The sequence below is a fragment of the Botrytis byssoidea genome (assembly GCF_014898295.1).
Source record: "Botrytis byssoidea strain MUCL 94 chromosome Unknown BBYS_012, whole genome shotgun sequence".
Lineage (NCBI taxonomy): Eukaryota > Fungi > Ascomycota > Leotiomycetes > Helotiales > Sclerotiniaceae > Botrytis > Botrytis byssoidea.
The window spans coordinates 961,218-986,547 of NW_024065853.1; the positions used below are offsets into that span (position 1 = coordinate 961,218).

General features: G+C 44.1%; 8 protein-coding genes across 8 annotated transcripts; 4 read left to right on the top strand and 4 right to left on the bottom strand.

Annotated features, from left to right (window-relative positions):
• Positions 1-381: 381 nt before the first annotated feature.
• On the top strand, positions 382-1,086 carry EAE97_006705 (uncharacterized protein; the record flags this gene model as incomplete). Its single annotated transcript, XM_038877218.1, has 1 exon — positions 382-1,086. The coding sequence occupies one exon, from the start codon at positions 382-384 to the stop codon at positions 1,084-1,086; it is 705 nt and encodes a 234-aa protein (XP_038732150.1).
• Positions 1,087-2,389: 1,303 nt separating this feature from the next.
• On the top strand, positions 2,390-7,291 carry EAE97_006706 (uncharacterized protein; the record flags this gene model as incomplete). The annotated part of the gene is made up of 3 exons (XM_038877219.1): positions 2,390-5,492; positions 5,554-5,671; positions 5,746-7,291. 3 exons carry the CDS (start codon positions 2,390-2,392, stop codon positions 7,289-7,291), a joined length of 4,767 nt encoding a protein of 1,588 aa, XP_038732151.1.
• Positions 7,292-8,273: 982 nt separating this feature from the next.
• EAE97_006707 (uncharacterized protein) lies at positions 8,274-8,990 on the bottom strand (the record flags this gene model as incomplete). The annotated part of the gene is made up of 1 exon (XM_038877220.1): positions 8,274-8,990. One exon carries the CDS (start codon positions 8,988-8,990, stop codon positions 8,274-8,276), a length of 717 nt encoding a protein of 238 aa, XP_038732152.1.
• Positions 8,991-10,228: 1,238 nt separating this feature from the next.
• Positions 10,229-11,605, bottom strand: EAE97_006708 (uncharacterized protein; the record flags this gene model as incomplete). The annotated part of the gene is made up of 2 exons (XM_038877221.1): positions 10,229-10,809; positions 10,870-11,605. 2 exons carry the CDS (start codon positions 11,603-11,605, stop codon positions 10,229-10,231), a joined length of 1,317 nt encoding a protein of 438 aa, XP_038732153.1.
• A 1,252-nt stretch (positions 11,606-12,857) lies between these two features.
• EAE97_006709 (uncharacterized protein) lies at positions 12,858-16,141 on the bottom strand (the record flags this gene model as incomplete). The annotated part of the gene is made up of 3 exons (XM_038877222.1): positions 12,858-14,459; positions 14,516-16,018; positions 16,073-16,141. The coding sequence occupies 3 exons, from the start codon at positions 16,139-16,141 to the stop codon at positions 12,858-12,860; spliced, it is 3,174 nt and encodes a 1,057-aa protein (XP_038732154.1).
• Positions 16,142-17,070: 929 nt separating this feature from the next.
• EAE97_006710 (uncharacterized protein) lies at positions 17,071-17,788 on the top strand (the record flags this gene model as incomplete). The annotated part of the gene is made up of 2 exons (XM_038877223.1): positions 17,071-17,116; positions 17,235-17,788. 2 exons carry the CDS (start codon positions 17,071-17,073, stop codon positions 17,786-17,788), a joined length of 600 nt encoding a protein of 199 aa, XP_038732155.1.
• A 900-nt stretch (positions 17,789-18,688) lies between these two features.
• On the bottom strand, positions 18,689-21,288 carry EAE97_006711 (uncharacterized protein). Its single transcript, XM_038877224.1, has 3 exons — positions 20,333-21,288; positions 19,546-20,269; positions 18,689-19,483 (listed from the first exon to the last, which is right to left on the bottom strand). Exons 1-3 carry the CDS (start codon positions 20,507-20,509, stop codon positions 19,065-19,067), a joined length of 1,320 nt encoding a protein of 439 aa, XP_038732156.1. The 5' UTR covers positions 20,510-21,288; the 3' UTR covers positions 18,689-19,064.
• A 568-nt stretch (positions 21,289-21,856) lies between these two features.
• EAE97_006712 (uncharacterized protein) lies at positions 21,857-25,330 on the top strand. Its single transcript, XM_038877225.1, has 4 exons — positions 21,857-22,213; positions 22,405-23,139; positions 23,195-24,420; positions 24,475-25,330. The coding sequence occupies exons 2-4, from the start codon at positions 22,660-22,662 to the stop codon at positions 24,668-24,670; spliced, it is 1,902 nt and encodes a 633-aa protein (XP_038732157.1). The 5' UTR covers positions 21,857-22,213; positions 22,405-22,659; the 3' UTR covers positions 24,671-25,330.

The window sequence follows — 25,330 nt, forward strand, 5'->3', positions numbered from 1 at the left end:
AGAAAGTGAATGGCTAAGTCCAAGTATCGACATAAAAAGTCGATATTGTATGATCAGGAAAGAATGATCCACACAGGGTTGGTCACCATGCTCGTCATTGTTGCTAGGGTTCTGTGGGGGCAGGCGCTAACGGACGCCAAGGCTTGGCGCTCGAGGATGGAAGATTTTTGGTTTGGGCAAGCGATTCGAGGTGAAGAGGAAGAGATCCAGAGAAATGATTTGGGGATAAGTTTGCTTGATATACAGATATTTGTTCACGGAGTTCTAGGATCAAGAAAGCTGAGGTGTCTATAGCTGCACTTTTGCATCTGACCGAAGTACCTTGAGAAGTTTTTCAAGAAATTGGACCTCAAACCTTCACACAAATTCTTCTTAAAGAAAATGGCACCCTCTCAACCTCTACCCAAAAATTGGCCCGCTCAGGTCCCATATCTGACAGCCCCCACATACTGCACAACAATGACCCCTTCACATCTGAAAATTCTCCGCACGCCGACCGCAGACTCGCTTCCAATTCCCACTTCTCACACTAAAGGCCCCTCATCCCTCGTCAAAATTACGCCCATCAATGATCCCTCTCATCCCGCCAATGGCCAGTGTGGATTATTCGCTACGAAAGATTTGAAACCTGGAACTTTCATTTTGCAGTACATCGGTGAAGTGCATGCACCGAGTTCTTTGACGGATGAAAAGATCAAGAAGCTGGTAGAATGGCATGAGAAGAGTGATTATGATTTGAGTTTGGATCGAGAGGGAGGTATTGGGGTTGATGCACAAGGAAAGGGGAATGAAGCGAGGTTCATTAATGATTTCAGGGGAGTGACTATTGGTGGGGAGAGGGCAAGAGTAAATGCTGAGTTTAAAGAGATTTGGGATAGTGGGAGGGGAGAGAGAGGTATGGGAGTTTGGGTACTAGGGGAGAAAGCTGGTGGAGGGAAGGGCAAAGGTGTGGGAAAGTGGAAGGGAATTAAGAAGGGAGAGGAGATTTTGGTCAGTTATGGAAGAGGATTTTGGGGTGCAAGAAGAGGAGAGGAGGACTGGACAGAGGCGGGGGATGAGACATTTGAAAACGAACTGAAGACTTGAGATGGAAAGACATGTTGCACTTCAAACAGTATCCGACACGTTTGAAATTTCTGTTCACGGGAGTTGGGAGTCGTCGAAGCCGAGGCCATCACCAGGCCATCAGGAACGAGAGAATCGAGGAATTTAATCACAGGACCGGATTCATCCAACCATTGCTGCAATGCTAGACAGAGAAGTCGGAGGTCATGGATGATGTTTGCTCATACTTGATATTCAATTAAGATGAAAATAATATTCCGCTGGCGATGATGAGCCCATTAAGGGAAAACTGGGATGGTATCATCAGCCAAAAGTTTCGCTTGTAGCTATGTTAAAAAGGGCCAGCTGAAGACACACACAAAGTTTGAATTCGAGTGAAAGTTCAGATACATTTGAAGACCTGCCCTGAATGTTACAGTCATCATATAAAGTTCATTGTAGAAATCGGAATCTCAAGACTGTAATATTTTAGCACAAAATTACGTGCTTTATAACCTGGAGTTTCGATTAGCATATTCACCAATGATAGAACGTCCTTCTAGCTTCTTTTGAAATTCGACTTATGATTATGATAGAAAATGTCGAGCATGCTTTGAGAATTGCATGAACATGTGGGTCCGTTTCCTTCACCGCTTCAGAAAATGGCTTTTGGAGTTAAAGCACGAATACATAAAGAAAGCTTCATGCCAGTATATTAACTTTCCTCTCAAGCTTTAGAAATTTCTTTTTATAATTCTTGAAAATTGAAAGCTACCAATATTCAAATTTATATTACGTATCTAGGTAAGAAGTTATGACGGTAGGTAATAGCTAATGATGGGTCTCGTCAAATACTTGCCCCACGTTAAAGATACTCTGTAAGCATGCTGTTAAAGTCGCGATTCCGATTGGTCAGGGCCTTTATCGCGTCGCACAATATCAGCGGCCTTCACATTGTGCGATACATTTCCAATAGCTATATCGATACTGACTCAATTAATTCACAACTATTCCAACTTGCATTAACAGTAAGATTACATACTTCCATCCAAATTCAATCGAATACATAAAATCGACCAAAATATTCAAACTTACAGGTATCGAAGCTCGTAACACGACTTTCCATCAATCGCATAAGCACCCCCGCTTCACAATTGCCCAAATCACCTTGGACTATCGATTAAGACGTCTGGCAAATCAAGACCAGACTTTATTTCTCTTCTATATTATCAGGAGTCTTCCTCCACTTCATAACACCTTTAAAGACGCCGTGTCCCTCCGAGGTCACAGCTAGGTGTTCATTGAAGTAATCGGAAGATATCCTTCTTGCCACCCTTATCCACACATGAGCAATCTTCTCTGGAAATATTATCTCGAAGATGACGTCGATAAATTTCGACGCATATTGGCAAACGTCGCCAATCCATCCCATACATTGAAGGGACATGGTGGAGGATCGGCATTTTCCAGTAGCTTTGGGAATAAAATAGGAAGTTCGGGCGGGTTGGGAACATCACCCAAGACTTTCGGCAAGAGTCGCAAGGCTTTTGGTCCTGCTGGAAACATAAATGCGGCAAAAGGGCAGGGAAATGCGATCAGTCGAGCGGACTTAAATAGTAGAGATCATGCTGGGTTGACAGTTCTGCACCGAGCTGCGTCTTCGACAGCTGTGAATGCAATAGAGTTCGCCACCGCCCTTATCGACCATCCTTCTATCGACCTCTATATACAAGACACAGAAAGTGGATGGACAGCATTGCATAGGGCTTTGTATTTTGGTAACGTTACGATTGCTCGGGCGATCATCGAAAGGGACTCAAAGGACCGCGCTACTGGAAACACAGGAGCCAAGCCGGACTCGTCAGTTATCAAGATCAAGGATCGGGAGGGAAACACCCCGTTTGATGTCTATAATGCGACCATCGCACCACGGTCGATCCGGGAATACATTAGAGAGCAAAGATTGCGTCGCCATGAAAGAGACGATGACTCTAATGATGGTGATTCTGAGTTGCTCAAGAATGATGTGTCAGAACCCGAAAGTATTGATGGGGATGAGCTTTTTGCTTTTGGTAGCAACAAAAACTTTTCATTGGGGTTTGGTGATCAGGATGATCGTCAGTATCCTGAAAGAATAACACTGAAGCGTCCTGAACGATTACTCTTTCAATTTTATGAAAACCACCTAGACTCTGTCCTTCATGACAATCCTGCCGCGGGCCACGAAAACTTTCCTACCACGGTATCGGAGCTTCCCTCCATGATCCAAAACAGGCCTATCATTATACAAGATGTTGTTCTTTCCAAGTTGAGTAGTGCTGTCTTGACTACAGATCCAGAATCAAACCTTTACATGTGTGGCTTTGGTCCTGGAGGTAGACTAGGGATGGGTGATGAAACCACTCGCTTTAATTATGTGCCAGTGAACCAGGGTGGCTTAGCAGGGAAGAAAGTCTTGACCGTTGCTCTCGGTCAGAACCATACCCTTGCTGTATCATCTGAAGGAGAGATTTTCAGTTGGGGCACAAACACTTGGGGCCAGTTAGGCTATAATCTACCTCGCCCTGCACTAAAGGATGAAGAACCCTTTTGCACAACTCCGCGCCAGATTTTTGGACCTCTGAAAAGAGAAACCATTGTTGGTATAGCTGCATCTGCTATTCATTCAGTGGCTCATACATCTAGCTCACTGTTCTGTTGGGGGAAGAACGAAGGGCAATTAGGCCTCATGGATTCTGATTCCCGATCCTTGGAGGCTCAACCAGTGCCCCGTAGAGTTGCGGCATCGCTATTCAAGTCATCGATCGTTAAAGTCTCAGCTATCAACAGTGCAACTATATGCCTTCTGGAAAACCATACAGTCTGTGTTTTCACGAATTATGGCTATAACATGGTCAAATTCCCGTTACATGAAAGTTTCACAAACCACTATCTTCAAAGCACATCATTCACAACCCGATATGACAACGAGTCGAACAATATCATTAACATTGAGTCTGGTGGGGACACAATTGCGGCCATTTCTGGTAGAGGAGACTTATACACTTTGAATGTAAGGAAGGTTGATACGAAGGTTGCGGCAGCTTCGACGACCAACCCCTCAAAAATCAAGGAAGCTTTATCACAACCGCAGCGAGTTTGGTCACTCCGCAAGGGTAACTGGGATGGAATAAAATCTGTTGGTGTTGCCGAAAATGGATCCGTGATAGTTTGCACTCAGGCTGGTGCCGTGTGGAGACGTGTTAAAAGAGCTAAGAATAAGGATTCTTTCACTGGGAATAGTGATTATGATCGCAAGGACTTCAAGTTTCAGCGGGTCCCTGGACTTACCAAAGTAGTTGCTGTCAGAAGTAATCCTTTTGGTGTATTTGCGGCGATCCGCAAAGACTGTGACGTGACTAGGACTCAAGTGACAATCGAAGACGAGAAATTGTTGGAGGATCTTGAACCATTATTAAGCATAAAAGATCTAGTGGCTTCAGAGTACCCAGCAGAACAGCATGCAAAATGGAAGGATCGCTTCGAAAATCTAGCATCTGAATGTGGGTCTGTTCTGGCGGCAGTCATTACGTCTCCGGACCTTGAGGGGGACGTCGAACGCTTGTTCATGGGTCAGAATTTTGATAGTGGCTATGATATTGAGTTGTGTACCAGCACATCTGACGTCGCAATACCTGTCCATAGCTTCTTAGTTGCAGGTAGATCTTCTGTCCTAAGATCACTTCTAGCCGAGTTCCGTTACAGTGGAACCGCTTCGCTCCCCGATCGTTCCAAATCAGAACCCGATATTCTCAACATTCAAAAAGGTACAAGTGGTAGGATAAGAATCACTTTCAGCGGCCTGGATTTTATCACTCTCGTTAATGTTGTTATCTTTCTTTACCAGGATGAAGTTGCTGATGTTTGGAACTTTGCAAATTACTACCCACACTTGGCTTTCAGGTATAGAAAGGTTAGGGGTCAACTTATGGAACTTGGTTCCTATCTGAATATGGAATACTTTAATGGACCTGGGCTTCACAGACGGCCCTCAGATTCAATAACCACTGATATGGACAATGCAATCAAAGGCGAGAAATTCTTTGACGGTTGTGATGCTCTTGTTGAGTTGGATGGAGGGGAAATTCCTATTCACAGTGCGCTTGCGTGCCAACGATGTCCTTTCTTTGATGGTCTATTCAATGGTCGGTCTGGGGGTCAGTGGCTTGCTGGTAGACGCGTGGAAAATACAGGCCCGATCAGGATTGATTTGAAACATATCGCACCAGAAACCTTCGAGGTCGTATTACGCTATCTATATGTTGATATAGGGCCTCAGCTTTTTGACCACGTAGTCTCCACAGACATCGATCAATTTTCGGAACTTATCTTGGATGTCATGAGTGTCGCAAACGAGTTGATGATCGATAGATTATCTCAAATTTGTCAGCACGTTTTGGGCCGGTTCGGTATGTTTCCGCATCTCACGCCTCACAGACTCTTTTACAAGTAATACTAACATCGTCAAAGTCACTACCCGCAATGTGTGCAATATTGTCAATGCTATAGCACCTTGCTCGATCATCGAGCTTAAACATGCTGGCCTTGAGTACATGTGTTTGCAGCTGGAATCAATGCTTGAGAACCAGTAAGTCATTCTCGGAATTTTGATGAGCTGGAATACCTTAGTATCTGGTTATGTACATTACTAACTTTAAATAGCCTACTTGACGATCTTGACGAGGAGCTTGTTCTCGAATTGGATGAAGTCGTACGCGATAATCAATTACATTGTCTGCCTTTTGCAAAAAGTGGCCGAGCTGATCTAGACTTGCACGAGAAGTATCCGGAATTAGCAGAGGATATAGATGAGGAAAGGCGTCGCAGGCTTGGAGATATGATGTTTCGTGCTCATCTTAAAGATGAGGATAGCCGATTATCTCCGTCCTTTAAGATGCGTATGGGAAGTATTGATGATAATTTGTCCTCTCCCAGTAATGAGAAAGCCAGGAGAAGATCCAGGGTGGCGAAGAACGAACCATTCAGTCCAAGTATACGTCCCAAGGATGTGGTGGCCGACCTTATGTTCGATATGGACGACGATGAACTCCCTGGAAGTCCACCTGACTTGAACTTGGCTACCGATTTGACTTCTGCTTCTCCAGGTGGTCCAGCCACTCCAAGGTTTCCTACAAGCATTTCAACTCCCAGGATTGTAGAGTCAGGGTCTCCTACGGACCTACCAAGTTCTGCTGGTTTGGGAATTAAATACACCCCTGACACACCTCAATCAGCAACTAAAACATGGTCTTCCCCCAATCTTTCACTAAAGCTTGATATGAAAGAGATCATGGCCCAGGCATCAACAAGTCGTACTTCTAATCTATCCTTGAGCCTCTCTGCCCAAAAGGCCAAGGATGAAGAAGCAACTGCTAAGTCGGCAACCCCAAGACTCTCGCAGAAGGAGCGCAAGAAACAACAGGCAGCGTTTCAACAAGCTGTACAGACTCCCGTGAGTAAAGGTAAAGAAAAGGCATCGTCTCCTTGGCAAGTTGCGGGTGTCGGTTCGAGAACAAATCTTAAGGATATCCTTGATAAGGAGAATAAATCTTCACCAGTGTCTCTAGCACCACTGCCAATGATTTCACCAGCGATCTCACCAGCCAATACTCCCTCGACTGCACGCCGAGTTGCATCTCCAGATACTAGATTCTCTGGACAGAAAAGGAATGATAGCAGCAGCATCACAAAAGCACAAAAGCCGTTACCTGGTTCATCAAAACAACCAATACCATCATCTAAATCTACTCCACTCATTCCTCATTCTAAGTCATATAAAGCGCCAGCATCCAAGGCAGAGCCCTCTCTGCAACTATCAATGGCCGATATCATTGGAATGCAACAGAGAGAACAAGAAGTGATCAAAGAAGCAGTTGCAAAGAGAAGTCTTCAGGAAATTCAAGAGGAGCAGAAATTTCAAGAGTGGTGGGATCAGGAAAGTAAGAGAGCAATTGAAGAAGAAGCACAGAGGATGAAGGCTTTTAGCAGTGGAGCTGGGCGAGGTGGTTCGAAGAGTGGTAGCGGGAGAGGAAAGGGTGGGGCGAGAGGTAGAGGAGGTAGGGGGAGAGGTGGTGGCGGTGGTGGAAGTGGCGGTGAACCTGTGAAGGGTGTGAGTGGAGAAGAACCCGTAAAGGGTGGAGGCGGTGGAAGTGGAAGTGGAAGACGGGGAAGGGGGAGACCACAGGAGAAGACTAACGCTGCAAAATAATCTGGCACTTTTCGTTTCGTTGCATTTTAATACACTTTTGCATGCGAGAACTTAGGCATGGAATTAGCTATGTACATACACAATTATCTTTAATTCATGAACGAAAAAAGAAGTTCATTACATTAGTCAAATATTCATATCAACATGAAAATTTGGAATGAAGAATAGAAATAGAGAATAGAGAATTACATCATCCACTTCAGGTTCTTGCTATTATATGTTTATCTAAAGATATCCCTATTGCGTTGGAATTTGTGAGATGAACACATCGATTTTCTTCGCTACAGTATTTGCTATGGAATATCTCTACCTCTTAATGGGGGAAATAAGATGAGAGGAAGTGGAAGAGTGGTAACGCTGTGAAATTTTTTAGGCTATTAAGCAGAGGAAATCTGCATCTGAATTTGAAACCCAGAGTAAAGCTTATTGGATAGTAGAATAGTATGCATGATGAAGGGATTTGTCTTTGAGCGGAATTTGGGGTTTCTGGGTTGTGAGAATAGGATACATGAGGAAGAAACTGAGTGAGTGTTCGGATCTGAAATCCTTGAGGAACCTAATTTGAGGATTCGGGAATTTGGATTTGCAGTATTGGAGATGGAATCGTGGATAGGAAGGGGATAGAGGATGAAAGGATTAGATTTGAATTTCACATGTTGAGTGGGGGCCGAGATGGGCTTGTGTGAATAATGAGATTATTTGGTAGTTGGTCGACATACAATGTGTGTGTAGTTAGCAGTTGGGGATCGGGGGGTAGGAGGGGAGCGCGAAACTTGAAAGAATATTACGGACTTTGGAGGGTACGATGCATGGGCTAATCTAGGATTTATTCTGAGTCTTTGATGATTATGCAATTTATATAGACTTTTGGTATCTCGTGATATAGGAGATAGCTGCGCTAAGTTGTGATGTGAGGATGAACCATCCCTCATCGCTAAAACATGTGATATATAACTCCCCCACCTTTTCCTACCCCCATCTGTCACCACCCATCTCTCACCACCCCATTCCCCTCCCAAAATGCCCTCCTCCCCATCTCCCTCACCCACCCAAACAAATCACACTCCTCCACTATGTCCAACAATGCCTCCACAGACCACGCTTCATTCTCCTCCTCCTCCTTATACCTCAACATCGCACCATATCTCTCCTCAAGCTCTTCTTCCAACTCTCTCTCATATTCTGCGCCCGCTGCTTTCGCATGCATACGTTTTCGTGCGATTACCTCCTCCCAGATCGCGATGATGTTGGAGGGGATGTACGCGGTCATTTCTTCGTCGGAGATGTCTTCCCAGTATTTTTCGAAACCCTCGGTGAGGGATAGGATGGGTGATGAACGATCTGGGGCAGTGAGGAGTTGTAATTGTGATTGTGAAGATGAGGATGAGGATGAGGCAGTAGTGCTCCAAGAGGGTGCCTGGGGTATTTCGTTTTCCCAGATCCAATCACTAGGGGTTTGAGCTGGTGGGAGGGTGTTGGTATTGGTATCTAGTGTTACTGCTTTCTTTCTTCTCTCAGATGGCTTTGGCCAGCGCCATTTTCGAATGGAGGCAGCTGCTGTTATAGTAGTCGATTCAACATTGTCAGGTTCAGATTGTTGGGCTATCGTGCCCGAGCTGATTACGCTTCCCAGTGGATGATTGTTTATGCCAAGGCTGGAAATTGAGAGGTGTTCGATCTCGGTGGTGATGTTAGACATTGATGACGATGCTGTGCTATGCCTGTGCCAATATTGTAAATTGTGAAATGGGAATTATTTGTGTCGATGCTAGGTATTGCGAGTAGCTGGATGTTTGCGGCGACGTTGATGGTTGGTAGTGTGTAAATGTTTGTATAAAGCCGAAGGTATTCGAATGTGTGTATTGATCTTGAAGATTGAAAGACGTCAAATGTTTGTATAGTTATTAAAGATTAAAAATTATAGTATTATATCGTGTATTCATCTGCGCGAATTGCAAGTATACGATGTCCAAATTTATTGTACGGAAAGAATGACAAGTTGAGGATGAAAAGAAATTCGAGACAAAATTTATATATCGATCATGACGAAATATTCATCCAAAAAAATAAATTGTGCGGCCTTTAGTCTTCAGTTCCAAAGTTAAACTCTAAGTCCCTCGAGTTAGTCGATCCAGGCCATCTAGCTTTGCAGCCAAACCTCCTTTAAACTTGGGTAGCTTCACCTCATCTACCCCAGATTCTCTAAATTGGGTTATGAGTCTCATTGAATTGGCTTTGAACCAATGATTCGAAATACACGTGATAGATTTACTGCATCAAGTAGCTATGTTTGGTGTTTTCTAGCTCCTATCTAGCACTGCCGGCCTCTCGCTTATCACTTCATACAAACCCACGAATATATCATTCCGTTAGGAATGATATCGATCGAGAGAGATGAACAGATCTGTGAATGGAACGTCACTCAAGAATAAACTTCAATGTGTCCTATTGGAAGCCCTGGTAGTGGGAAGCTAACAGCTGGGGCGATCTTACTCCACTGCGCAAGTCATCGGGCATTATGGGTTCTCCGAACTGAGACTGTGTGCCGTCATAGTGACCGAAATGTATTCTTTGAGTAAATTCTGTTTTTTTATATAGCATCATCTTGAAGACAAAATGGCTATTGTCAACTGAAGCATGTTACCAAATGAGCTAGCTCACTTCCCAGAAATCATATTACTTTTACCTTCGAGTAGGGAATTCTCCGGGGAATCTTCAGAAAACCCAAGCATCACATCGATAAAATTGGACTACGAGAAACAACGAGCAGTGAACAAGCGCTTGAATGGATTTGAAACTGACTCATTAACCAAGCTAACTATTTTATGTATCACCTGACTACAGCCATTTCGTTTCCGAATACACAACCAAAGAGACCGAAACATAAGACCTGGATCCTGATCTCCATCTTCAAGTATGTTTCCATTAAACACCCCCTTAACAAGTTGTAGCATCACCCAATCCCAAGCTGACAGCAGCAAGTAGAAACTCCATGTATCCAGCTCCAATTTCTTGCAAATTGAGGTTATGTTGAGCTTGGGTGGGGTAGAATGGGCAACTAGATGCCGAGTTTCCAAATCCAAATTCAATGGTATAACCATGGATAAGATTCTTGGTCGTATCGGCAAAATGTCTAGAGTAAGAATAATCATCACTAGCGCCGCTGGTTGGATATAATGCCGCAGCTGGGATAACAGAGTATGTGCGTCCAGCAGCGGCACTCATACCTGCACCGATCTTTGCAGCAGCGGCTTTGTTGGCGGTAGCTTCGGCTGTGGGTGAGTATTCACCGTAGCCGGAACCAGAACCAGGAGTATCGGACACGATTCCACGGACTGAGTTGTAGGCCGTGTTGAGGAAGTTCATGGTAGGATAGGAGGCTTGGTTTGTGTCACTTCCCCAGGAGTAGAGAACGTCACCGGTGTAAGAGTGAAGATCGATGAACCAGCGAACTTTGGAGTAGGTGTCCATTACCCATTTGATACTTTTGGTTTCTGGTTCTGAGAAGGCGGCGGTACCTGTAGAGTGAAATTGGTTAGAGTCAATTTACCCAGGAACGGAGAAATAAAAATACATACCATGGAATACTTCAGAAGAAGGACTGGAAGATGCGACTTCACTTCGGACGCTTGGAGCCCACTTGGTCAAGTCCCACACAAAGTCAAAGTTGCGGTTTAAGTCCACACCAGCAGAAGCACCAGTTCCCGATGCTGGGTTTCGGTTCTTACGCCAACAGCTGTTGGTGGACTGATCATAAGCAACACCATCAGGATTACTAAGCGGAATAAACACAATTCCTGTCGACAAGGCAGTCTTCACCTGAGCATTGGTGTAAGACTTTGAACCGAATTTCAAACCGAGACCATTCTTGTTTGCATACAAGAGATCACTAATAAAGAACAACAGGCCATCAGAAGAACCTCGCTCTCTTGCGTGGATGGCTCCATTCAAATACACGCGAATGGCATCATTACATGTTCCATTACCTCCAACTTTAGCGCCAGTGATGGAAGCACCATTATATGTTTTGTATGGGGTGGTGAAAGTGGTGATGCCGTATACACTCGCAAGAGCTTTGAGTCCACTTGTGATCTCGTTGACGTTCAAGAGTGTGGTGAAAGTGGTGGTTTGAGATCCTACACCTCGTGGTGCAATAGTACCAGCGCTGTAGCGATCACCAGTCCCGATTGGTACGCCGTTACTAGTTTGACGACGAACGACTCTTGGCTTTCCTTCCCTTTCTTCTGGGAGCAGACATCCCTGAGAAAAAATGGGAGCGAGAGCCGCGATGCAATACAATGATGTGAGCTTCATGGTGGCAGTTGAGGAGTAAGAAACTGATCTAAAAACTTCACGTAGACCACGATGCTCAAGTATATATATGTATCAATATTGTGGCGTCCCCATTCACTGTTTCCCCTCAACTCTGCCTTGTAGCTTCCCCTCGATCGCGAATAGGTATGTGAAAGGAGTTCTTCAAGATTGTGAACCACTTGGCAAGCTTGGCCACCTTGGCTGTACATATATAGATCTCTACCTTCTCTTTCGAGAAGCTAATCTAGTACCTGAAGATTCTATTCTTAAAATGAGAGACAACATTTAGGAAGGTTGAGAATGAGTGACACATCAGCTTCAGATAACAAAAACCATTTGAGTATCTGCAATCCAAATGCCGCGATACCAAGCCCGGCATTCAGGAAGCTGGAACCTCCAGCAATTAATCACGAGTGAAAGAAAATGGCAGCATATCTGTAAGTCGAAGTTGGGCGTACCAAGCCCGGTGTACAGGAAGCTGAGAGCACGATAACGTTGGGACCTGCCACATTAGGTTGGTGTGCCAAGATAAATGCCTAGACAAAAATGAAGTTCGAGATGCAAATTCCAACGATTCAAGGAACATCAATTTATCCATAATAAAAGGCATACAAACGTGGCTCCCTTGATTGTCACCGATACATATCGGTCTCCAAAGTGGAAGTTCAATCCAAAGGTTGTTTTTGTTTTCGTCAAACTCACGCTTTACATCGGGGATCGGAACCGCGACTTCATTGACCAATCAGAAAGTAACGTGAATCTGAGTATTCATAGACCGGCGAATTACGACACTCCGTGCGACTCGACGATGTATCACTACTGTTCGGTACAATTCATAGAGGGGTGATATGGCGTGACATCAATAATAAGGGTTCGTTGTATATAGAACAGTCGTATATTCACTATCAGCTTTGGAACTTTTGAAGCCGCCCAATACATCCCTTTCAAGATTTCTCTTGACACACCGATCACAGTCTCGAATTCCGAATGAGTTTTCTGATATCATGCACACCCTAAAGTAAATGCAGAAACCAAAAAGTCAAAGAATTATAACATGAATCTATTCGTTATTTGCTAGTCGTCTCTATCGCTTTTTGGTATACGCTATCATATTAATACAAGTACTCTCAGTCTATTGACTTCTGCACAATGGTGCTGATGTTAATGCAATAAAACTCCAGTGACCCATTCTATCCATTCCAGACATTAAATGTCATTTAACCCTTCTAAAAAACATCTGAAAGACTCCCTTCTAGGTCTCCTTAGTGTTCTTAGCCTCCTCTGAAGTTTCCCGCGCCGAGTAAAATCTCTCTGGTCCCGGACGCGAATGAGCCCCTACAGCCGAAAGACTTGGACTCACATGATTGACATCATCCCGTCCATCCAGGTTCATCGTTGTCCTCAGCTTCTCTGGAATTTCTTTGCCCTTACCTTCCCTCTGAGGTGTATCTAGTATGCCCAATCCCCCTTGTCCTTCAATTTCGCTTACTCCATCCGCAAAACCATACGAAGGGGAACTTTCGGGCCCAATACCATTCTCCCCCGCACTTAAATACTTGTTCTCCTTCCCCTTTCCTTCATCCTCTGCAATCTTCACTGTTACATAATCCTCCACTTCGTCATCGTACTTCCGCTCATATCCTTCTGGAACCTCGCTCCTGACACTACCAACCAGTGATTCTGTACTGGCATTAGCGTCTCTCCCCATTTTACCATTACGCGCATTTCTCTCCCGAACACCATCTTTCATAACCCCATCTACCCCTTCCCCACCCATGCGCATGGAAAAGGGGAAAGCTATACCTTGTGCCGTAGGTCTCCTCATTTCCTCCCCATTACTAGTGTATCTCACCACTCCCTCTTCATTCTCGACTCCGATAATCGGCTGGCTTATTGTTACTCCTGTTACATCTGCTTTTCCTCCATCTTCAATGACTTCTTCCGCAGGAGCTCTTGACGCCAAGGTTAAGTTTGGAATTGGTTCTTCAACCTGGGTACTAGCAATTTTCTTCTTAGGGAAAAGAGGATCATCGACAGTCCTCATTGATTGTTGCATATCAGAATAGGTGGTCAAAAAATCCCCATCAATTTCTCCGCCCGATATTCTTTTCACATCAGCTTTCTCATCCGGTACATCAGCGATCCCACTCCTCTCCACCTTCATCTCAGTAAACCCCGCTCTAGTCTTTGTCGGCGTTTGGACAGGCGAAACTACCTCATGAGCTCCTAAGATGAGCTCTCGATGAGTCTCACCGGCCGCATGAGGAACAGCATCATTCGTCTCTCTACTGTGTATGTCCCTGGCCCCAGCCCCGTGTTCTGCACTCGCAGTCGTAGTCTCAACATTTTTACCCGCTTTTTCTGCTTCAATTCCGCGGTCTATGGTAAGTTCATCATGTTTACTACCCCATCCACTCCATTTTGATAATCCCCAACTCTTCTTTTGCTTGCCCCCACTTTCCCTGTCTATTTCAACACCAACCATTCTACGCCCGGCTAATGCACTGGGAGGAGGCATTTCTGGTACTTGTTGTTGATCTAGGAATTGTTCATATCCTTTTGCAATTTCCTTTGCCCTATTCTTTTGTATCTTTCGCTTATCTTTAGCGTATTTGGCATCGAATTTTGTTTTTACAGCCATCCATTTCTTGACTGGCTCAGGTTTAACGACACCGACATCATTGGGCGACATGTTACAAGCGGGAAGTCTATCGGCTGGGTCAAGGGGGAATATGTTGCCATGACGGTCGACACGTTGACGGATCATATGATCTATGAAAGGAGGGAGGGGATCGCCTGCCTTGCCTATTGTTCCTATAGATCCGGCTATTCCCTCTGTAGATTCAGGTGTTTCCTAGTTTTATTAGTTCAGCCAACTCAAATGTGAAAAAATTGGTATAGGAAAGATACCTTTTGAGCATCCTCGCCCGAGTCTGAAGACTTTGAGATAACCGAAATGTCATCATCATCTAGGATCTCAATCCCTGTTTGCTGAGCTTTGGCTAAAGCCCAGGCTCCAAACTGTGCTATCGATCGATACATATGTTTAGCTGGTCGTGTAAAACTTAATGTTGGTGGAACGTGGCACAAGTCATCCCAAACTTGTAGTTGTACATCCGTTGGTGTCCACTTGTCCCATGCCTCTAGACGAGACTGTGGATCACAAAACGCATCCCCGGGTGCATATCGAACTGGATTGGCAGCTTTGTGTGCAACATAGATCTGTTCGTCCCGCAGCATCTCGCCACCGCCTGTGAGAACGAGAAGTGGTGGAAGACCACCAAGTGAAGTTTGAAGAACCGGAGAAACCAGAGGATGGGCTAGTAGCTGGTTTGTGGTATACATTTGAATTTGGTCTTTTATCACAACTAGCTTTCCATCGATCATGACAGAAAGATCATATCCAGGTTTAGGAATTGAACTTGCCAATGGCCCTTCATGTTTGTTAGATGAAGGTTCAGTAGCAGCAGCATTATTATGCGCCTCTAGTGATGGGACAGCATCAGACGTAAATCCCCGAACTGCATCCTTTTCCGATTGTTTAGATGTTGTAGCCTTGCGTTCTCTCTTTGAAGCACTGTTAGACAGCCCTCTTTTTATTTCCGCCAAATCATCTGCGTTTGGCGGTGGCCAGGCTGGAGATGGTCGGTGGTGAAATCCATGCGGTGGGATATAATCCAAAGGATTATCTGCCGCGACGCTCGGGAAAGAATGAGTCAAATCAACCCATGGTGAAATAAGGATAGCACCTGCAGGTAAAGGTAAACCATTGTCACGCAGAATGACAAGCATACTCAACACCATACCACCACCCGCTGAATCCCCTGCAAATATAATACTGGATGGTTGCAAATCATCAAGAAGACTGAGATACACTGCTAAGCAATCGTTAAGACCACATGGAAATGGGAATTGAGGTGCCAAACGATATCTAGGTGCTACGACCACGGCCTTCAACTTCCTGGCATGTCTTTGCATCTGATATCTATGTTCATCCGTACTTCCGAAAAAGTAAGCCCCTCCATGGACATACAGCATGACTCTCTTGGGATCTTCTCCCTTTTGATTCCTTTCGTCAAGATCTGCCTTCATCTCGATCGTTTCAGACTTAAGTTCACTTCCTGGTCGCCTCCATTTCCACCATTGATGTCCCCCAATGATCCCAATCCCTCCCTGTTTCTCCAATTGAATCGACAAATACTTTTCTGCTTCATGTATATGCTTCTCTGCAATGGTTGTTTCCCTCACGCTAATGTAAGGAGGGTGAGGTACCCATTGCGAGGTGAAGGCTTGAATATCTTCGACTGTATGTTGAGATGCATAAAGCAGGAATTTGCGAATTAAGTGAAGACCTTCATCGTAGGAGATATGTGCAGTAGGTTTTTGCTTTTTGAGTGATCGATCTCCGAGATACTGTGAAATGATTTCTTAGAGAGTTAAATAAATGTACATGAAGGGGAAACTTACGTGAGCAACAAATGTTTGGAATACAACAGGAGCAACTGCCGTCCCAACTGAAAGTGTGCTAAGTCCCATAGTTGCTGGACTTTGCGAGCTTGAGATTCGGTGTCGTTGCTTATGATATAATCTCGAATCGATTCAAGTGGTGTTTCTTTTGCGAGTCCTCGTACCCTCGATCCCTTTAAATCAAATTGCAGATCAAATCTCCAACTCCTCACTCTCAACCACACAGAATCTTCCTCCACAAACGAATGAGCGTCCTACTTAGCTGTGTATGTATATATTAAAGAACAAGAAGAAGTTTCAAGATCTCCCCATCAACAACAACAAACATAAAGCCTTTGTTAACAATATTTTCTATTCCCTGGGACGTGGACCCCTTTCTTTCACTCTACACGTCTCAAACACAACACAACACGACAAAGTAACGAATAGTGCGTAAGATATATTCGAAAAAGGAGAGGCAATTAATCAATAACTGATGTGCGAATAATACTTTGTACAAATAGAGGATATGAATATGAAATTGAGAACAAAACTACCACCAAGTGAACCTACCTTATCTTATTACCTTCTTGGCCAAATTGCATAGCCAGCCGCTGTCGCACGCTCCTTCTTATGTACACGGTACATACTTGTGTAGATTAACGTCATAGGCGGCGCCCTCGGCTCTTTCTTGTCATGGGGATTTTCGTACTCGTACATTGTAGCTGATGAACACGAATAATTTATTTCCAGCGTTGTGAATGGTTGTCCAGGCGGAGAGATCAGATCCTTGGTGCATCCATAAATTTTAAGGTTTAGCGTAGTACAAATTATGCTGGGGATAAAAAATTGTTAATTTTGCGATTGAAGATTACCCCGCGATAATAGTATTTGGATTTCTTGTCGCAAAAGAAATTGGAGGATATATTGTTCAAGAAAGAACTGTGAAACAAGAATCGCAGAAGAAGATTGAATACAGATTAAGAGACAGAGAAAGGAAAAAGAAAGAAAACACCATCATGGCTTCTTCACAATCGAATGGAGGAAATGGGGTATACTCTCCTGGTATGTTATTTTTCTCCTTCTTCCTACTCGATCGCATTCCTCACTTACATACTCCACGTTCATTTACCCCTCGCATATACATGCTTTTAATGACAAAATACTGAACTCCACTGTCCAGAACTCCGTCTCAAAACATTTCAACGCAGCATCGTCCTCTCCATCTTCCTTTGGCCCTCTCTCTCCCTCGCCGTAACCTCCCTCTGGGGAGGTCCTGAGTCCGCCGATAAACGCGAATATATTGCCGGTACTCTCATCGATCTTCTCTCCGAGGAGGAAAACAAGGATGTAGAAGCAGACTGGATTGAGACAATCCTGTTACAATTCATGTCTGACGAATTCGAAGTAAATGTCGACGATGGAAGCGCCATGGAAGTTGCCAACGGTATTGTAAAATGCAGAGAGGAATGTAAGAGGGGTGCTTGGGAGGAGGAAAGCAGTTTGTGCAGAAAGTTGGAGAAGGCATGGGAGACGAAGGGGGGGAAGAGTGACAGTTTAGCGCAGTTCCAGCAAGGAGAGGACCAAGGAGAAACGGATTCGGAAGCGAGTGGGGATGAGGATGAAGATGGAGATGTGGATATGGATGAGGTGCCACAATTGGTGAAAGTTAAGGAACCAGTTGTGCCTCAGGTGGATGAGGATGGGTTTACCATGGTTACTAAGAAGAGAAGATGAAATTGGCAAGAGAACGAAAAGAAACAAAGAGAGGAGGCGCTGGAGGTGTTGGAGGTGTTGGTGTTCCAACGATGTTCATGACATGGTGAGGCTTGAATGGACAATAGAAAGTCTAGTCGAAACAAAGTGGAACATTCTGAGATGCTCATTTTCTTGAGGATTCTGGAGCTGGCGGATTATAATGAAGACGAATTCGCGGGATTGATGAGGGATAGCCTTTGGGGATCACATCAATTCAAACAAATAGGCAAATCCATTTGATGCAGATGGAGAGCTGTATCCAAATCTAACATCATCAATTTGGTGAAAGGCTTTCTCAATCTGATGGTGGCTAGAAAAACCTTCAAATCTCAGCACAGAGGAGACGCAAAACGAAGTTTCTTGATACGAAAGATAGCTTACTGAATCTATTGAGTCGTTTGATTACAGCTGCCTAGATAGGGTCTTATGTAGAACTAGCATCAAGAATACTAAATGCAGCTACCAATATATGAGCAAGAGAATCTGGTGAAATCCATCCTCCTCTGAAAACCAAAAACTACCCCCCATTCATCACCCGTTCCTCTCACTTTGAATAGAACCTCGCAACCCCACAATCTCACAATGTATCTCCCCTCCATATTCCCTCCTCCCAACCCTCCAACATCTCCATCTCCATCCTCATCTTCATCTCCAAACTCGCTTAAATCTCTCCTTGCCTCAAGATCCATCTCTCTCTCTCACACACTCTCTCTAGATACCCAGATACTCATCTCCTTTGCATTTACATCCCCATTTACATCCGCATCCACATCGCTTTCATCTCGGCCCCTCTGTAGTTTAATATTTAATATTTGATACATCAGCATCAGCACCAGCATCAGCATCAATAATCAATAATCAAAATCAACATCAAAACCAGCATCGACAAAAGCCCACAAGAATCCAAGTCTATCGAGTCAAATGCCATTAAAGAAATAAACGAGGATTCATATGCATGCAGATGATACATACACACTGTCCAAGTACAAGATAAGCCATATCAGAATTGGCAATCAATGAAGAAGTATGATCTATTGCCTACAAGTCTGACGACCTAATGCGGATATCTGTAAGTACAATAATAGCAATAGCAATAGCATAGAAAGGCACCGGAAATGCATCTTTCAATGAAAGAGGTCGCTAAGAACACAACAAAAAAAGAGAAATCCAATCCCAAAACTCCTCGTGTCAAATCATCCACAACGCCTGTGTCATCATCAAGATATGTTCAATTCCCTTAACACACTCGAAGCATCTATTCCCAGTCCTCCTCCTCACTGTCGTCATCGTCGCTCTCTTCCTTCTTTGCTCCTGCACCCACAGCCTTTTCCTTTGGACTGTTAGGAGCCCGACTAGGGGCTCCCGATGCCGCGCCCACAACATCATAACTACCATCGCTATCTGCTTGAGATTTTTCATCGTTGGATTTTCTTGGTTCAGTCGGTTTGAGAGTAGGAGTCGGAGATGTAGCAGTGGACTTTTCCTTATCTTGTGTTGCGGGATGTAAAGTGGTAGAGGATTCGGCAGAAGCTGGTCTATCGGAAGTTGTCTTAACCTTCGCAGTTTTATCATCTTCATCTTCAGATTCGTCGTCATCGGAATCCTCCTCTTCTGAGTCGTCGTCAGAGTCGGATGTCCATTTGACGTCTTCTTCTTGTTCGGTTGCTGCAGCGCCTATTTGTTTTATCGTTAATGCATGTTTCTTGTACGCTATGGAATGATATGAGGAATTATACCTTTAAGTAAATCTCTCCTCTTAGCTTCGGCTGTTTCAATACTGTGACGAAGGAAATAGTATCGCTTGAAGAAATCCTCATATTTGACCTTGTCTGGTACAAGTTTTTCCATTGAGCTTCTCAATTCTTCATATTTTTCCAAGTCCTTAGCGATATCATCCGTCTTCTTGTCAACACTGAAAGTCTTAGCCCATGGCTGGAATTCCTCGCTGATTGGATCGGTGGTGAAGCTATCAAGTGTAGAATGAATAACGTGAAGTTGGGCATCGAATCTCGTGGTATGGATAACTCTTTTCCCTTGAGAATCCTTACTTTCAAACAGGACGGCATTGGCTTGTCCATCTGCATTCGAGGTAGGTGGTGCAATGCTAACAGCATCTTTCAAAAAGTTTCGAATGTTCGTTCCAAACTTTAGGAGTGCTTCATCTGCAGCATCTTCCGCTTTTTGAATCTCTACTAGTCTCTTCGCAGCCTCGGTCTTCAACCTTGCTAAAACGCCTTCCGATTCCTTTAATGCCTCATCTGTCGTAAGATCTTTGGAGGTCGACTCTCCATCTTTGCTTGTAGACCCTCCTGCTGCCGCTTTCTCATCCTCTTGAGCTTGTGTAATTGTAAGTCCTCGTGTGCGACTAATAATCGAAGATCTTAGGTCGGTGAATCCCTTGGTAGCTTCCTCACTAACAGTATTGAATTCCTGTTGCGCTTCTTTATAGACATTCTCGCCCTATTGATCAAACAGATATACTCAGCCAAAATACTCATATGTTTGCCAACGATCATCTCTTACCTGTTTGACGACACTTCCAAAGAATCCACCTAATTTCGCACCCCAAGGACTAGAAGAGATAGCTTTATATGCTTCTTGGAAATCGGCATTGAGCGTTGGGGCAGGCTCTGTTGATTTCTCCTTGTTCTGATCGGGCTGGAGAGCTTCTTCTTGGATATGATCATATGCGAGATCCATCTTGACAGGAAAACAGGCGGTATGATTCTGTATAAATTCAAAGGTTCATAGGGAGTTTATCAAATTGTTCACGCATGGAATAGTACTCCATAGAGTGGAGCAATAGTACGTTGTGATTGACGTGCAAGCAGAGCGGAACCTCGCATATGATTCGACAACGATATCCCGCTTGCTTTCAAGCCTCACCTGATCTGTGGCTGAAACGGTACACTAGCCACACAGTCATGTGCAACCTGGAATTTGTCTAATCTTTTGGTTAGGTACCTAGGTACGCAGCTACGGATGTAGATTCTAGAGATCGTTTCACAAGTTGAGACAATTTGTGAATGATAGGTAGGTTAAAGGGTCGATTAGTGATCCCCTCCGATCCGGCGAATGATTGTCAAACCCGAATTTCGGGGTCCTTTTTGGGAGGCGATATACCTACCTAGGTACACACCATTTCCCTTGGCCTCGGTAGTGACATCCGGCAACTTGGTACTTGCATTGATTTCTTGTATTTGATGGTCTATGGGTGGAGGTTTGAGATGAATAGCGGTAGCTCCTCAGATGGACATATGCTAAAGACAAGACTACACCTAGGTAGCCAGGTGGAAAGCCCGCAACAAGGGAGCCCCCGAAAAAAGGTACAAGTTAGGTGTTAGATAAGAGTAGTGGATATGCAAAGCTGGGATAGAAACTTCAACGTCTCATCCATTGATTTGTTCACAGGGTAAGTGTTCAATATCGAACGCAGCATGAAAGTATTTAATCTCACCACTTGCGTTGTTTATGCTGTTGACTCATACCCAGGTACAGTAGACGGACCAGTGGACACAGTAGACACAGTAGACATAGTAGAGACCTTACTCGGTGCAGAAAAGATGAACCAAACACCTCACTACTACGGTAAAGCTATGAGCCATGTTTCCATAGAAATTCCTCTCCTCGTCCAGTCATGAATGGTAACACGCAAGACCAACACCATCGCACAGTATATTGCTGCACGATAAACGATCGAGCATGAACGAACGGTCGTATTGGATTAATACCTACCTGAGCCTGGGTCGTCCTTCTATCTATATACATATACGCCGCGCCAAATCTTGTGCAGATGGACAAGAAACCTTAATCTGATTCGTAGGATACTTTGTAGACTCGCTCGTATTCCAAAAAGAAGAGAATCTTTCTCCTTCGTGTCCACTGTACCTACGTCTTAACTCCATGAGTTGCCCCATATGTACTGGTGTAAAGACTTTTACTTCCCTTCTTGAACAACTCGAGCATCACATAAAAGGGGACTAGATCGCATACGGATTTAGCGGACTTTTCAATTTTTGTTGCTGAGAAATCAAAAAACTCAAAAATTCACTGCCCCTCTAGAATCCCTGGAATCTTGAAGAATCATTCGAGGAGGGGGGAATGAGAGTAATGAATCTGTGCATCTGCCCAAAATTCGTGAAATCAGCTGGGGAGAAAGTTTATTACTCTCCTGCAGTCTGAGTAAATCATATTCCCCAATCCTATTCCTTCTTCCAATCCGAGGAAGATATTGCGACTTTCCTTACATCATACGCATACATATTGGAGAGAGTACAGAGTAACATCAATCAATCTATTCCACCTGGGCATCCATCCATCCATCCATCTATCCATCTATACATTCATCCCACCCATACATATATCAATTGAGGCCACGAATTCGAGGCTTCCAGAATCAAAAAGGTAGACAACCATCGTAACCCATCAAACCCATCAAACCCATCACCTCCAACACTACCATACACCATATACATCCTCCACTTTTCGCCTCCCATCTCTCATTTCTCTCCAAGTTACTTCCCCAAGACATCTGGCCCCCTCTTTTATCCGCCGAAGTGGGATTGATTGTCCTGCATAAGCTTACGGTTGAGAAGAGTCAATCGAACTTTTATTCCGACCACCTCGAAACCCAATCCCACTCAACCACAACACACAATCCGTCCGTATCTTACATCGAACTCGAATTTTGCTTTCGATTGGCGCCATTTGATTCACATTATTTTAGTTGATATCTAGGGAATGTGAGATAGTTCTTCTTCAAAGAATCTCTCATCTCATTATACAAAGGAATTCTATCGCTCTCTTCTTATCTACGTCAGAATCACAAATCAATACATAACAAGGCTTCAATGGCTACCGCCAGTACCAACCATTCAAATCCAATAAATCCGGATTTTACCTTATCTCCACGACAAGAGGAACTACTCTTTGCTGCTCTCAATTCAAACAAGTCTTCAAACAATATGGATAATTCAATTACTGCACAGAACAATGGTCTTCCAAACACATCTACATCCGCATTCAACGAATCTCCGATCCAAGCTCCGGGTTCGGGTACGTTGAACGGATTCGAAGAGAGTCCTTTTATCGATTACGACTACGAATTTGAAGGTGATGATAGTTTCAATTTCGACTTTACCAATAATTCGCAAGGACAAATGATCGGAAACTTACCTGGAACTTCGTCGGATGGTGATGCTGAGAATCATGAAAAGAGAAGTCATCCAGACGATGATGACGATGAAGAAGGAGGTGGTAAACGAAGAGAAGGCGATGATAAATCGTCGAAGAAGCCCGGCAGAAAACCTCTGACATCAGAACCCACTTCAGTGAGTACTTCTTGGTGTTTTCGTTGTTTTGAATGGCTTCTAACTTCTCAATTAGAAACGCAAAGCTCAAAATCGTGCCGCCCAACGTGCATTCCGTGAGCGAAAAGAAAAGCATCTAAAGGATCTTGAGACAAAGGTTGAGGATTTAGAGAAAGCTTCCGAATCTGCCAATCATGAGAATAGTATTCTGAGAGCGCAAATCGAGCGAATGTCAATGGAATTGAGGGAATACAAGAAAAGATTGTCTCTCACTGGTGGTATCAACCGAAGCTCAAATGGCAACGCTCCAGCTTATTTCGCAGGCAAAGGGCTTCCATCTGCATCTGCTAATCCAAATGACGTCAATTTTCAATTCGAGTTCCCAAGATTTGGCCGCCTTCCCGGACCCCCTATCACTAATGGAAGCTCATCAGTCGGACCATCCAACTCCCCAATTTCTTCTCAGAATGCTCCCAGTCCAACTGACAAGAGTCAAACCAGCTCCCGCAATCAATCCAATGCGAGCACCTTTGATGTTGGTTTGACTCAAACTCCAGCTCAGATTGGTGGTGATGACATGGCCTCATTCTCTGGTTTATTCTCCCCTGAAATTTTGGATAACGCATCTAAATGTTCACCGTTCGACGCTTTCGGAAATATAACCAATGGTTCAATGTCAAGCAACGGCTCACCCAACATTTCCACCAATGGTCAAAGTACGTCATATAGCTCACCGTCGGCTTCCTCGCACTCCAACAACGGAGCAAGTTCATCTTGTGGAACCTCTCCCGAACCTACCAACATGCAATCACCATACAACAAAGCTATTGACAATACGTTGACAACGATTGGGGAAGAGAAAACATCTAGCAACAGCAACTCAGCACCAGGTGAGCTGTCCTTCTGCGAAAAGCTCAACATGGCTTGCGGCAATCCCAACAATCCCATTCCACGTACAATGTCTGAACCCGGTATCAATTCAGGAAATGTAGAAACTGCCGTTTTCGATGTCAACGGTATTGATTGGTTCGCTCAACAAAACAACAATCAATTTGACCCTCAACTCTTCGGTGACTACCGCGAACCTCAAAATAATGTTCTATCAAACGACCCTTTTGCTCTTGATGATGGTTTCTTCGCAGATGCATTTGAGATGCCAGATTTCAACACACCATTCAATGTTCCAAGTCCTGCAACTACAAAGAAGGATCTTGTACAACAAATCGATGAGAAGCAGAATGAAGACAATGAGGTAGTCCCAGGCGAAGATAGATCGACGATGCTCACTTGCAACACCATTTGGTAAGATTGCTGCATTACGATGATAGTTGATATATTTGCTAATTGATGTTTTAGGGATCGTCTCCAGAATTGTCCCAAGGTCAAGGAAGGCGGATTTGACCTTGATGGCCTTTGCAAGGATCTTCAAAAGAAAGCTAAATGTTCGGAGACAGGCGCCGTCGTTAATGAATCTGATTTCCAGAAAATCATGAAGAATTATGCTCCTCAAGGCTGCGACACTATGACCTCTCCAATGGCCAAGAAGGCGTGAATGATCGATCGGATATACACTTTGGGATGATACCTATATTGGAACGGAATGGCGTTGCAAACACATTAAAATGACCACAAGGTCGGATCATGGTTAAGGATAACATTTTGCTAGGACAAAGCAATGTTTTTGGCGCCCATATGGACATGATACGTCTCATGAAACTGGATTGATTTTAGTTTCTTCTCTTTTTATTTTGGGGGCTTGGTATGGGAATTTGGTTACCTGATTTTGTATCTTTTTCGGATTTATTTGATTGATCATTGGTTTGTTGATTGGAGTGGTTTGCAGTGTTTGATGATAAACGGGTTCGGGACGGATAAGTTTACAGTAGATTGTTCACTCGTTCTTTCCGATCTGGTTCGCTGTATCAAGAGAATGACCGATCTCTATTCTAGTGCCGTGAGATGAAGATGATTTGCATGGTTGGAAAGGGAAAGGGAAAGGAAATGGATACGGGAATGATGATATGAATGAATGGTCTGGTATGGTATGGTCGATATGGTATGGTTGATATGGTACAAGAATCGATAAGCATTAAATAGCGAATAGCAACTTAGCATGTCCCCTCTATCTTGCATGCTTGTGTAAAGTTACGTGTCGTTAGTGTCGGCATTACCATATGTTTTAAACAAAGCCCGACGGTCAAAATAAAATTGT